We start from the raw sequence: 14,131 nt of genomic DNA on the forward strand, positions 1-14,131 counted from the left end.
AACAGAGTACGATCTCAGCAACAGAAAGCAGTGACACATGAATATCTTAGTGTTCTCAGTCTTACTTGTCTTTCCATTTTCTGACATGGTCTTTCCTTCTCCCTCGGCGTAAACGGGAACCAGAGAGACAGTGTAGAGAGTGTCGGGCTGCAGGCCTCGGAGGATGCTGTTTGTGGTTCCTGCTGACACCGTCTCCTAAGATATACGAGAAAAAAGACACAATGTTAGAGACAAAGAATCAAATATGCAACACGACATAATGATGAAAAGACTCTTAGTCATCATGGAAAGGCATCAATAGCATTCAATTAATGTAAATACTGAAAGAGACGCTGCTTGTAGTGAGCTATCCTGTAGATTTAAATCACATATAAAATGAGAGAAAAGAGAAAATGTCCAGTTTGTGTTTCCTTTATATCCATTTCTGATGGATTGACAGCAAATCTAAGCAGCTCCGAAGCATTTTTGAATATAGCTATGCTAGATACAATGAGTCATTTTCTTTTCCATTAACCCTTACAATCCTTATTCAGGGTCAAATCAGACCCATTTTTACATCAGAGAGCAGCACTAATACTTTTCTTTTAGCCTGAAATGTGATGAATTCCTATAATGTTACCCAGAATATACAAAAATAGGAATATTTCATCTTTTTTTGGTGCATTTCTATCCAAAATATCAAAACTGTTCATTATTCACATGTTATAATAGTTTTTTTCTCCTGGTTTATGTAACATTAAACCATTATAGTGTTTTTATATATAGATTATATAGACTTTCTGCTGTTCAAAAGTTTCTTATAGAGACGAATTATGTGAGGAAATACTGCAACCGATGATGTAAGCTGGTTTTAGTGGATTTGTACTGGGTTTGTAGTCTTTTCACTGTTTTAGAGAGGGGGGGGGGGGTTTATAATGAGACTCTTGTTATATATGCATTTATGTTATATTGCAATTAGCTATAGCTGTTGCCTAGGTAACAGCCAATGGTGGATTTGTACCGGGTTTGTAGTCTTTTCACTGTTTTAAAGAGGGGGGGGGGTTATAATGAGACTCTAGTTATATATGCATTTATGTTATATTGTAATTGTAAGAGTAGCTGTTGCCTAGGTAACAAGGTAACAGCTAAGGGTGGATTTGTACCGGGTTTGTAGTCTTTTCACTGTTTTAACATGGACCCCAGGAAGAGTAGCTGTCGCCTAGGTAACAGCTAATGGGGATCCAAATAAACTAAACTAAACTAAACTGATCAGACTATGAACAGTATGTGAGGGTTAAGGTTAAAAAAAATGACAACTTCAACACCAATTTGAGTCTGGGTGTAACGCTGCTCAGCTCCAGCCAACAGGAAGTTGACGGTTTCCCTACCAGTCCTACCATGCTCTCAGCTCCTCCGGCTGCAGGGACATAGACGAGTTTGTACTCCTTCACTCGGCCCTCGGCGGGCTCCCAGCGAACGTTCAGGGTCGTCATGGTCGGGTTCAACACCTGCAGGTTCTTCACTGCACCCAGAGGCTCTGAGAGAAACACAAACACACGAGGTACAGGAAAGGAAGTGAGATTATTTACTACTGATCTCTATTTCTCTATCACCATGTTGGGAGACTCTCTATTCTCGCTGCTCTACATAAATAGATGAATAAATTACTTTTTATTGGACACATGGGATGGTTTTATATTCAACATGAGATACAACAAGATCATAAAACATTACTAATATCATCTTATATTGCTTCCTGTTTCCCCTTTTTTTTCTCTTCTCTTCCCTCTGTGCTCCTATTTCCATTTTTTCCCTTTTTTTTTTTTACTATATCTTTCCTTCCTTTCATCCTTCTTTTGTTCCACCCACTCGTCTTTCTTGTTTCTTTCTAACTGTTTCTCAATCCCTTCTCTTCCTCTGAAGTCTGTCTTTCTTTCCTCCCTTTCTTTAAAGGATATAAATGACATTAAACTAGAGATGCAAGCTTTTCATGCAACAATAAACTGAACTCAACCCTCCTTCACTATTACTACTTTTAATTCAGATGCCTTATATTACATTTATTACATGTCATTAAAACATTGTGAAATCAGGACTATTTATTTAGTAATAAAGTCTGACTCTTCTCACTCTGGCAAAGTTATAGCTCCTAGTCCCTTTCTCACAGAATAAAACAGAATGAGTCTCATTATTTTTAATCTTTACTTTTACTCAAGCAAACGTTTGCACCTTTAAATCCATTTAATGCAACTTCAGCAACAAAAAAGTACAACAAACTGATATATTGACTATTTTTAAAGAGTTCAGTCTTACTTGTCTTTCCATTTTCAGACATCCTCTTTCCTTCTCCCTCGATGTAAATGGGAACCAGAGAGACAGTGTAGACGGTGTCGGGCTTCAGGCTTCGGAGGACGGTGCTAGTTGTGGACCCGGACACTTTCTCCTAAAATTGACCACAAAAAAAAAACAAAAAGACATTTCAAATCCAAAGAAGAAGACAGAGAAGCAATAATCAGAGGTGGAAAGGTGAAAGGTTAGTTATTGGAAAGGCTTTAATGATAAATAGTCTTATACAAAAGTGTGGTTAAATATCAGTAAGCAAGTAGATGTTTTAATCCTCCTGTTGTCCTCATGTCAAGGAAGGGAGGAAGGAAGGGAGGGAGGGAGGGAGGGAGGAAGGAGAGGAGGAAGGAAGTAAGGAAGGGAGGGAGGAAGGAATGAAGGGAGGAAAGAAGTAAGGAAAGGAAGGAAGGAAGGAAGGAAGGAAGGAAGGAAAAGAGTAAGGAGGGAGGGAGAGAGGACAGAAGGAAAGGAGTAAGGAGGGAGGGAGGACAGAAGTAAGGAGAGAAGAAAGGAGAAAAGAAAGGAGAGACGGAAGGAGAGAAGGAAGGGAGGAAGGAAGGGAGGAAGTAAGGAGAGAAGTAAGGAGGGAGGGAGGACAGAAGTAAGGAGAGAAGGAAGGGAGGGAGGAAGGAAAGGAGTAAGGAGGCAGTGAGGACAGAAGTAAGGAGAGAAGGAAGGGCGGGAGGAAGGAAGGAAAGGAGTAAGGAGGGAGGGAGGACAGAAGTTAGGAGAGAAGGAAGGGAGGGAGGAAGGAAGGAAAGGAGTAAGGAGGGAGGGAGGACAAGTAAGGACAGAAAGAAGGGAGGGAGGAAGGAAGGAAGCAAGGAAAGATGGAAGCAAGGAAGGATGGAAGGATGCAAGGAAGTGAGGAAAGAAGTATGGAAGGAGGGGAAGAACGAAGGAACAATTAAAGAAAGAGGGAGGAAGGGAGGAAAGAAGGAACAGTCAAAAGAGAGACGGGGTCAGTTTGACCCGGGAGGAGGACAGGAGGGTTAAATGTGAGGAGTAGAGTAGATAGACGTGAGTGAGTCATTCTCTCTTTTCCATATGAAGGGTTAAAGATCATCACTCAGGTCACGTTGGGTGTAACAGGAAGCTAGCGGTCGTACCATGCTCTCATCTCCTCCGGCTGCAGGGACGTAAAACACTCTGTACTCCTTCACTCGGCCCTCGGCAGGCTCCCAGCGGACGTTCAGGGTCGTCATGGTCGGGTTCAACACCTGCAGGTTCCTCACTCCGCCCAGAGGCTCTGAGAGAACACAAACACACGAGTTACAGGAAGGAAATGAGATCCTTTAATACAGAGCTCTACTTCTATAGCACCAGTTTAGGAGACTTTCTATTCTTATATTACTAATATCATCCTACTTTTTTCTCTATTTTTCTTATGTTTTGTGCTACATCTTTCCTTCCTTTTATCCTTATTCTGTTCCTCCTGTTCCTCTTTCCTTATTTCCCTATTTTTTCTGTCCCTCCTTTTCCTCTGCAGTCTGTCTTTCCTTCCTTTCTTTACAGGATCTAAAGGGCATTAAACTCCCCAAAAACTAGAGATGCAACCTTTGCATGCAACTTAAGATCCAAATCCTTCTTTTTGAAAGTCGTAACATCAGTTTGAAACTTTATAAATTTGCTGTCCTGATTTGATCAAAATGTGGATCTTCTCTAAATTATCATAAAATATAACTAATATATCATCCTACTTTTTTCCCTGTTTTTGCTATATTTTGTACTATCTTTCTTTCCTTTTTTTCCTCTGCAGTCTGTCTTTCCTTCCTTTCCTTACAGGATCTAAATAGTATGAAACTCCCCAAAACTAGAGATGCAACCTTTTCATGCAACATAAAACTTTCTCACTCTAGCATTCCTACTTTTACCTAAGATCCAAATCCTTCTTTTTGAGACAGTCAAACATCAGTTTTAAACCTTTATAAATTTGCTGCCCTGATTTTAACACAATGCAGACTATCTTCTCTAAATGATCATAAAATATTACTAATATATCATCCTACTGTTTTCTCTGTTTTTGCTATATTTTGTGCTATCTTTCCTTCCTTTGTTCCCTATTTTTCTATGCATGTTCCTTTTCCTCTGCAGTCTGTCTTTCCTTCCTTTCTTTACAGGATCTAAATGGTATGAAACTCCCCAAAACTAGAGATGCAACCTTTTCATGCAACATAAAACTTAAGTACTTTCCCACTTTCCCAGCATTCCTACTTTTACTCCAAGATCCGAATCCTTCTTTTTGAAAGTGCTACCCTGATTTTAGCACAATGGGCACTAAACCCTCCCAAAACTAGATATACAAGCTTTTCATGCAAGACTGAAGTGCTTTCTGTAACTCAGAGAAAACCAGACATTGATCAGTTTGAAACTTTATAAATGATCTGTCCTGATTTTATCACAATGAGGTCTTATCTTCTCTTAATGATCATAAAATATTACTAATATCATCTTACTTTTTTCCCTGTTTTCACTATATTTTGTACTGTCTATCTTTCCTTTCATCCCCCTTTTGTTCCTTTTTCCTTCTTCTAAACTTTTCTTTCTGTCCTTCCTGTCTGTCTGTCTTTCCTTCCTTCCTTCCTTTATATACAGGATTTAAATGACATTAAACCCTCCCAAAAGTAGATCTACACGCTTTTCATGCAAGAATGAAGTACTTTCCCACTGTGATATTCCTACTTCCTACTTCTGATCTGAGTACTTCTTCTAAAACTGTTACTCACAAAACCAGACATTGATCAGTTTGAAACTCTATCTTCTCTAAACGTCTGACACTCACTGGTCTTTCCTTCTCCAGAGATCTCTTTGCTGGTGCCGATTTCATAGACGGCCACCACAGTGACGGTGTAAGGTGTGTTGGGCTCCAGCTTCGTCAGGACAGTCGTGGTCTTCTTCCCTCCGACCTGAATCTGTCGAGGCAGAGAAAGAAACACGACCGTTACAGCAACATGTAGCATGTGATGAAGGTTAGAATCTGTGTCAGTGTCCTTTAACGTGGGTTTAACCCTCCTGTTGTCCTCGAGTCAAGGAAGGAAGGGAGGAAGAAGGAAGGAGGGAAGGAAGGAAGGAAAGAAGGAAAGAAGGAAGGGAGGAATGAAAGGAAGGAAGGAAGGAAGGAAGGAAAGAAAGGAAGGAAGGGCGGAGGAACGGAGGAAAGAAGGAAGGGAGGGAGGGATCAAGGAAGGATGGAAGGAAGGAAGAAGGAAGGAAAAGAGGGAGGAAGGGAGGAAGGGAGGAAGGAAGGGAGGAAAGGAAAGAAGGAAGGAAGGAAGGAAGGAAGGAGGCACAGAGGAAAGAAGGAAGGGAAGAAGGTAGGGGGGAGGAAAGAAAGAGAGAAGGAGGGAAGGAAGGAAGGAAGGAAGGAAGGAAGGGAGGAATGAAGGACAGAAGGAAGGAAGAAAGAGGGCTGGATGAAGGAAAGAGAGAGGAAGGAAAGAAAGAGAGAAGGAGGGAGGAAGGAAGGAAGGAAGAAGTCAAAGTCAAAACAGACAGGGTCAATTTGACCCGGCAGGACGATAGGAAGTTAATTAGTTTAGATAAAAATGTGACATATTAAAATATTTAACAGTGATAAAAATGTTAAATCAACTTTTCAGGATTGTAAAAGTTCATTTAGGGATTCTTGTTTGAGCATTAAAATAAAGTTTCTCCTCTAGTTGTCAGCCGTCCCTTTATCCAAACACAAGCTCACACTGCTTACATAATGGAAACTCTTCATTTCAACATTGTATATAATTATATTAATATTAGAAGAATAGAAATTAATAAAACAATGATGTAACGAATTAGAGCTGACTTTTCAAATTATCCTTTAAATCTATAAAATCTACAAAACTTTGGAGGGGGGAGAGAAAAAAAAGAAAGAAAAAGAAGCAACTTAATATCTCTCTATAACTCTGTAATCATTTAACCCTGATCTCATGCTCCGCTCTTCCAGAAACTAAACGGACCCTCGTAACGTCACAACAATTCACACTGTGTCATTTCCTTACAGATTAAGCAGCTCTCTGTGCAGGACCATGTCAGACCACCAATTTACATTATTTATACATGAGTATGTGAAGTATTTCCCAGTAGGCCTTTAGAGACATGCTGAGCAAACAACTTGGCCGTATATCATGAAACGGACACTGTAAACACATTCATGGAGGGCATAAACAGTTTGTATGGTAGCTAAGAGATAAATGATGGAGGGTATCACATCACAGTTACATCACTATTTTAGCTATGTGGCTGAATGTTGACTCAGCAGCTGTTTAGTTGATACTGTTATTATCAATTATATATAATCATCTTAGTAGTTTTAGGTTAACATCCTGTTCTATTTGAGTTTGAGCAGTTGCTGCTTTTCAAAATAAAAGCGGCACTCTACTCCTGCAACAATGAAAGACGGCCGTTACAGCAACATGTAGTATATGATGAAGGTAAGAATCTGTGTCAATGTCCTTTAATGTGGATTTAAGGGAGGAAGAAGAAAGGAGGGAGGGAGGAAGGAAGGAGGAAGGAAGGAGGGAGGGAAGGAAGGAGGGAAGGAAGGAAGGAAGGAAGGAAGGAAGGAAGGAATGAAAGGAATGAAGGACTGAGGAAAGAAGTCTTTTTTGACTGTTCCTTCTTTTCTCCCTTCTTTTCTTCCTTCCTTCTGTCCTTCTTTCCTTCCCGCTATCCTTCCTTCCTTCGTTTCCTTCCTCCCTTCCTTCTGTCCTCTGTCCTTCTTTCCTTCCTTCCTTCCTTCCTCCATCCTTTCCTTCCTTCTTCCTCCCTTCCATCCTTCCTTCCTTCCTTCCTTCCATCCTTCCTTCCTCCCTTCCTCTTTTCCTTTCTCCCTCCCTCCCTCCTATCTTCCTTCCTCCCTCCCTCCCTTCCTCCCTCCCTCCTTCCCTCCCTCATTTCCTTCCTTGACTTGAGGACAACAGGAGGGTTAATCAATTAGCTGATCACCAGAAGTTTAATCTGCATCTATGTTAATTGATGATTAATAATAAAGTCATTATATTTAAAGGAAAGTGACCAAAGAACTCTCTCCTTCCAGTTCATCCAGTCTGAGGATGTGCTGCTTATCTTTGTTTAATATCTGTGTAAACTGAACGTTTTTGGGGTTTTGGGTTGTTAGTCAGACATAACAAGATGTCAACACTTCAGTTTATAATATTTTCTGACATTTTATAAACAAAACAGTCATTTGTTATTATCATTAGAAGAGGATTGAAGGGCTGAAGGACTCTTTTACAAGCTAATTCCTGTTTTTCTTGTCAGTTTTCTGCTTTTCTGACTTCATTACCAGAGAAGCGTGTTTATTGTAAACTGTGGTGAGAAAAGAAAATCACTTTAAACATGTGCTTCTTTTATAAATCTGTTAAAAAGGAATTTGGAAATGTCCGTCACATCTCATCTCAAGGCTGCTGTATCTTTCACAGACTCCTCTCCTCCGACATAATGAAGCATTTTGAAGTTTTTGTGACCAATAAAAAGGCAGTTTGAGCTCAGATTTGGTCTCTTTGATTCGAGGTTTTAAAAGCAACACGAGCACCAAAATGCTGAATGTCAGACTTTAATAATGTTTAACAGACACAGACTGGAACTTTCCTCTAATATCACTTTCATCAAGTCCATTTATGGGAATTAGACTTGTCTTATGTTGTCTATACTCATCGAATTATACTTCTGCTTTAAAGACAATGGAAGGAAGGGAGGAAGAAGGAAGGAGGGGAGGGGGGAAGTAGGGAAGGAAAGAAGGAAGGGAGGAATGAAAGGAAGGAAGGACAGGGGAAAGAAGGAAGGGAGGAAGAAGGAAGGAAGGGAGGGACCAAGGAAGGATGGAAGGGAGGAATGACAGGAAGGAAGGAAGGAAGGTAGGAGGGAGGGAGGAATGACAGGAAGGAAGGTAGGAAGGAGGGAGGAAAGAAGGAAGGATGGAAGGGAGGAATGAAAGGAAGGAAGGACGGAGGAAAGAAGGAAGGAAGGAGGGACCAAGGAAGGATGGAAGGGAGGAAGAAGGAAGGAAGGAAGGAAGGAAGGAAGGAAGGAAGGAAGGAAGGAAGCAGGGAAGGAAATGAGGGAGGAAGGAAGGGAGGACAGGAAAGAAGGAAGGGAGGAATGACAGGAAGGAAGGTAGGAGGGAGGGACAAAAGAAGAAAGGAAGGAAGGTAGGAGGGAGGGAGGAAAGAAGGAAGGATAGAGGAAAGAAGGAAGGAAGGAAGGAAGGAAGGAAGGATGGATGGAGGAAAGAAGGAAGGAAGGAAGGAAGGAAGGAAGGAAGATCTTATACATTCATATTGTCTGGATGGTACATTTAGTTTCATAGTTTTTCTACATGATTTTGTCCATTTGATCTATTTTCTCTATTTAATTAAAGGCTTAGTCATTTCTGTTTTAAAAGGACTAAATAAATAAACTTTTTTTACATTTCCGCAGACATGAAGTGCTTTTTTATGAAGTGTTACTGATATTTTGTTGATATCTTATATTAACTAAATCCCCACGTTGGCTGTTAGAATAAGTCTATTTATTTTTCTCCTATTAAAAGACCCAAACTAACATTTCCCCCCCCCACTACCTTCCCTGTGTGGCCCATCGGCTGCTACACAACACATTCATCACATTCATCACATTCATCACATTCTTCAAATATCATTATAAAAGGTTCAATAGTTTCCTACATGTAGTTCTCAAACCCTCCTGTCTTCCTCCCGGGTCAAATTGACCCCATCTCATTTGACTGTTCCTTCTTTCCTTCCTTCCTTCCTTCCTTCCTTCTTCCCTCTTTCTTTAATTGTTCCTTCCTTCTTTCCCTCCTTCCCTCTTTCTTTGCTCCCTCCTCCTTCCATCCTTCCTTGCTTGCTTGCTTGCTTCTTTTCTTCCTCCCTTCCTCCCTCCCTCCTTACTCATTTCTTTCTTTCCTTTGGAGTGAGGACGAAAAGAGGAAGGAAGGAAGGAAGGAAAGATAAGGATCCTCCCTTCCTTCCTTCCTTCCTTTTTTCGTCCTCACTCCTTTTCTTCCTTCCCTCCTTCTCTCCTAAATTCCTTCCTCTTTTTGTCCTTATTCCTTTCCTCCCTTCCTCCCTCCCTCCCTCCGTCCTTCCTCTCTCCTTCCTTCCTTCTCTCCTAAATTCCTTCCTCTTTTTGTCCTTACTCCTTTCCTTCCTTCCTCCCTCTCTCCTTCCTTCCTTCTCTCCTTACTTCCTACCTCTTTTCATCTTTACTCCTTTCCTTCCTTCCTCTCTCCCTCCTCCCTCCCTGCCTCTCTCCTTCCTTCCTTCTCTCCTTACTTCCTTCCTCTTTTCCTTCTTACTCCTTTCCTTCCTTCCTTACTTCCTTGACCTGAGGACAGCAGGAGGATTAAGAAACATTACTCAGAAAGGAAGAAATACTTTGTTTTTTGGTGACTACTTAGACACATTTGGTGGTCTCCTGGCAGTAAAAACAGTGTGTGTGGGATTAAATCTAATTAAACTACAGCGTGTGTGTGTGTGTTCATAGTCATAAAGGAGCAGCATGTCACCCAGTGTGCAGCGATGAGGCACCGATGAGGCTCACTGATGTGTTTTTAATAGCTTTTGGACAACAGCAGAGCTCTACAGCACAGAAGCTATATCAAGCTGTGGATACACGTATTACTTGGTAGTAGATCAACTCATTGTTGGTTTTGGTCTTTTCGTGAGGATTTAACGACAATAAAAAAAAATATATCAAATATCACCAGACAGCTCAAATCCTCTTTAGCCTGCAGATTCTCACGGGGAGTTTCTCTTCATACTTTCATCTCTGTGTGATTTATTCCATTATGATTTACAGCAAGACCACCTCTCATTTCCTTCTAAATATCATATTACACTATATTTATTAATACAGGATGATAATACGACTCTGGATTTACATTTACGTCAATGCGGATTTTAAAAACTGTCCTTTTTCTCTCCTACTTTTCCTACCCCAAATATTTCTACACTTTTTTCGGAGGAGCTGCAGTGAGGAAACCCTGAGCTCATCCTGCACTAACAAACATCCTGTCTGATATCATATGACTGATGTTCAAAACAACACAACACAACATAACACAACGCAACACCAGATGCTCTCAAGTCAGAAAATCAGAGCTCCATTAGACAGATTGGTATCACTGACACGTTGTTTTGGGGAACTCTGTCATAACATCTCCGGGACACAATAAAAATTTAGTAACTGGCTGAAATTCCTTTCATACAAGCCTTCAACTTTCCTTTCAAGACATTTCCAGCGCTAATCACTGTTGAGTCATGGTGCAGGAATGCCAGCTTGGACTCCTCTAAGTACACCATTACGCTACGGGGACGCTATCCTAAACTAAATGTCAAGATATGATGAAGGAGCGCAGAATGGGCGGAGCGCTGACTTCCTGTCAGGACGACTTTGAGCATCTCGAGAGAGAGAGAGACTTAATCCAACTTGTGTTTGTGGCTGCTTCTGTTCCCTCATTTATTTATTTATTTATTGTTGTTGTCCTTGTCAAACATCTCTATTAACCCTCCTGTTGTCCTCAAGTCAAGGAAGGAAGGAAGGGAGGGAGGAAGGAAGGAAGAAGGAAGGGAAAGGAAAGGAAAGGAAAGGAAAGGAAAGGAAAGGAAAGGAAAGGAAAGGAAAGGAAAGAATGAAGGAAAGGAGGGAGGAAGGGAGGAAGGAAGAAGGAAGGAAAGGAGGGAGGAAGGAAGGAAGGAAGGAGGGAGGAAGGGAAGAAGGAAGGAAAGGAGGGAGGAAGGATGGAGGGAAGGAAGAAGGGAGGAAAGGAAAGAAGGAAGGAAGAAAGGTAGGAAAGGACAGAGGAAAGAAAGAGAGAAGGACGGAGGGAGGAAAGAAGGAAGGGAGGAACGAAGGAACAAGGAAGGAAGAAAGGGAGGAAAGGAAAGAAGGAAGAAGGAAGGAAAGGAGGGAGGGAGGGAGGGAGGAAGGAGGGAAGGAAAGAAGGAGGGAAGAAAGGGAGATGGAGGAAGTACAGACGGAAGGAAGGAAGGGAGGAAAGAAGAGTAAGACGAGGTGAATTTGACCCGGGAGGACGACACAAGGGTTAGGACTGATGATGATGAGGAAGATGATGATGATGATGATGATGATGTGATTTTAAGTTATAATTCATCATCATTTCATTTTCTATCTATGAGAGGGTTGTGCTACTATTTCCTTTTTCGGAGTCTTTCTACTTTGTATTTTTAATGTTTATACTTTTTTAGTTTTGGGTTGTTTTTTTTTAAATTCAACATGAGATTAATAATGTTGTTATAAAACAAGTACAACCAAAAGGTCACAATTCATGTGTTCTTCTCCTTCCAAGTGTTTTCTGATCCGACACATATGTTGTGATATTGTTTGTCACTGCTTTCCAAACTACTGACACAGAACTGATGAATGTGAGCGTTTACTGATCCAGTTTAAAACACAGCTTCAGTAGAGCAGGAAGGTCTGCTCACTGATGGAGCTGCTGGTGGTTGGGTTTCTCTCTGATATCTGCAGGCTTGACCCCGTGTTCACACTCTCCTGAGAATCTTAAGATGTTGATGAAATCTTCAGTTTTTTTTCACACTTCTGCAAATTGATGTGCAGTTTAAACCTAAATCTGGACTGTTCTGGTCTAGTAGCTAGTTCCTTCTCTCCTCTATCCTTCCTCTCTCTCCTCTCTACCCCAACCGGTCGAGGCAGATATCCGCCCACTTCTGAGTCTGGTTCTGAGGGTTCTTCCTGTTAAAAGGGAGTTTTTTCTTGCCACTGTGTCTCATGTGGGAATGTTGGGTCTCTTTAAAGTTAAAACCTGAAGAGTTCGGTTTAGAACCTGCCCTATGTGGAAAGAGCCTTGAGATGACTTTGTTGTGATTTGGTGCTATACAAATAAAGATTGATTGATTGATTGAGTTGGAGTATTGCCTTCATTGCCTTCAATGGTAACACTCTTTCATCTAAAGGCAAGACACTTCAGGGTATCATGAGATGTGATGTTCCCCTCCTTCCTCTCCCTCTCCACTCTCCCTCTCAATATGTTCATTTGACTCCCAACAGACCAGAGATGATACCTCGTCAACAAACCCTAAACCAAGAGCTCAGATCAGTGAGTCATTGTAAGTCTGTGTGTCTCATAGATGCAACAGTTTAACTCAGAGTCAGTTTATGGGATTATTAAAACAGCTACTGCAGCCAGAATCTATGTTTTACTTACTTTCTGACTAAAACATCATATTATATTATAGTCATATTGTTATGATGTCATGATTTTGACTGTATATTCAAATTAATTACATTGATCTGATATGTTTCCCAGCCCTGTGGTCATGGTAGAAGACAGACTTTTTGATAAAGTAAGTGATCAGTGGTTTCAACCATTACACTACTTCCTCCTTCTTTGTCAAGTAAATGTAAACTTAGGTCATTTAAAGTATGTCAAAAAAGGACAAATGCAGCTGTTTCTCTCAGAGTTCATTGCTTAAAATCACTTTTAGTAGAAAATGATCTTGAAACTCTGAAAGTAGCCTGATTTTTTATCTCTTTTTGACTCATATTGGCTGTCAAAGAGGTTTACAACCCCTAAACTGGACATTTAAGGTTATATTCATCTCCAGAAGATTAAAATGCGTCTTTTTTTTTGCTACTTATGTTTTAATGCAGATATTTGTTCACTTTTGTTTCAGTAAAAGTGAGTTTGTTTTTTCCCACATTTTAAATACGCACAAGAATAAAATCTACCTCCCTGCTTTTCTGAATGTTTTCTTACTAATAATAATGACACAGAGATTTATTACACTTCTTTTTTCTATTTCTTTTTTTTTTTTGCTGTGAACATCCTGAATAAGTATCACACAAGAGGAAGAGAGAAAACCACAATGCAACTGCTTTAACCCACTGAGACTAAAAACGCTCCATCATATTAAGACATTCATCAATTTGTCATTAAGTAACTTTAAACCATGGCTGGAGATTTTCCCGGGTCGGTCGACACAAAAAGAAAAGCAACACAGCTGGCAGCACCGCACCCCCCCGAAAACAACAGCAGAACAAAACCTTCATTTGTAAAGAACAATTTTAGGACAATACTCCCAAACATGGAATTCATTCATAATGTTCTTCTAATCCTGGACAAACACAGCGTGGGTTCAACAAGCATGACAGCAGAGAGGGATTCATTTCTGGTAAACGTCAAATTCACACAAAAAAAAGAGAAGCAACTAAAAAAACACAATCCATGACTTGAAGCCAGTTTGGGTGTAAAAGACTTAAATAAACATTTTGTAACTCTCAGTAGTCGGTCGATAGTTCGGTGTCAGCGGAGCGGCTGCAGCTTTTCGTCTCTTGATACAAAGCGGGAGCCAAGTGGTTACGTGTGTTTTTTAAAGAGGGAAATATTTTATGGGATTTCTGCTTCTCACATTTACTGTACGTGAGATTTACAGCTCAGAAATACTACGACTGTCACAAAGAGCTTTCATTTTAAATATACTGCACTTATTTTTTCCAGGAGAGTTGGCTGTGAGAAAATAAACCCTACTGTGATCAAAAATGGTCTTATATGTAAGTATGCTTATATAACTTAAACTCATGCTTATATTTAATTATATTTATACCTACACTGTTTAAATGTATTGCAAGAAAACATTATTATATAATTATTATTATTAACTGCACTTTAACTTTTATTCCTTTGTCCATTATTCTTCTGTCTACTTTATTTCATTTATTTCCTTTTTTTCTTTTTTCTCTTACTTCTTCTTTTCTTGTAGTCTTTTAAATATTTGTATTTGTATATGCTAGATGAAAACAACTAAAACATATTAAAACACAACGACACCAAAAG

At 40.2% G+C, this 14,131-nt stretch overlaps 1 protein-coding gene across 1 annotated transcript in view; it reads right to left on the minus strand.

Annotated features, from left to right (window-relative positions):
- col12a1b (collagen, type XII, alpha 1b) overlaps positions 1-14,131 on the minus strand; it is a 214,510-nt gene that overhangs the window by 108,046 nt on the left and 92,333 nt on the right. The window contains exon 31 of the mRNA XM_053337464.1: positions 5,105-5,234. Within this exon, the coding sequence (XP_053193439.1) occupies positions 5,105-5,234 (130 nt within the window). The remainder of the gene's footprint in view (positions 1-5,104; positions 5,235-14,131) is intronic.

Source organism: Scomber japonicus, chromosome 17, assembly GCF_027409825.1.
Source record: "Scomber japonicus isolate fScoJap1 chromosome 17, fScoJap1.pri, whole genome shotgun sequence".
NCBI lineage: Eukaryota > Metazoa > Chordata > Actinopteri > Scombriformes > Scombridae > Scomber > Scomber japonicus.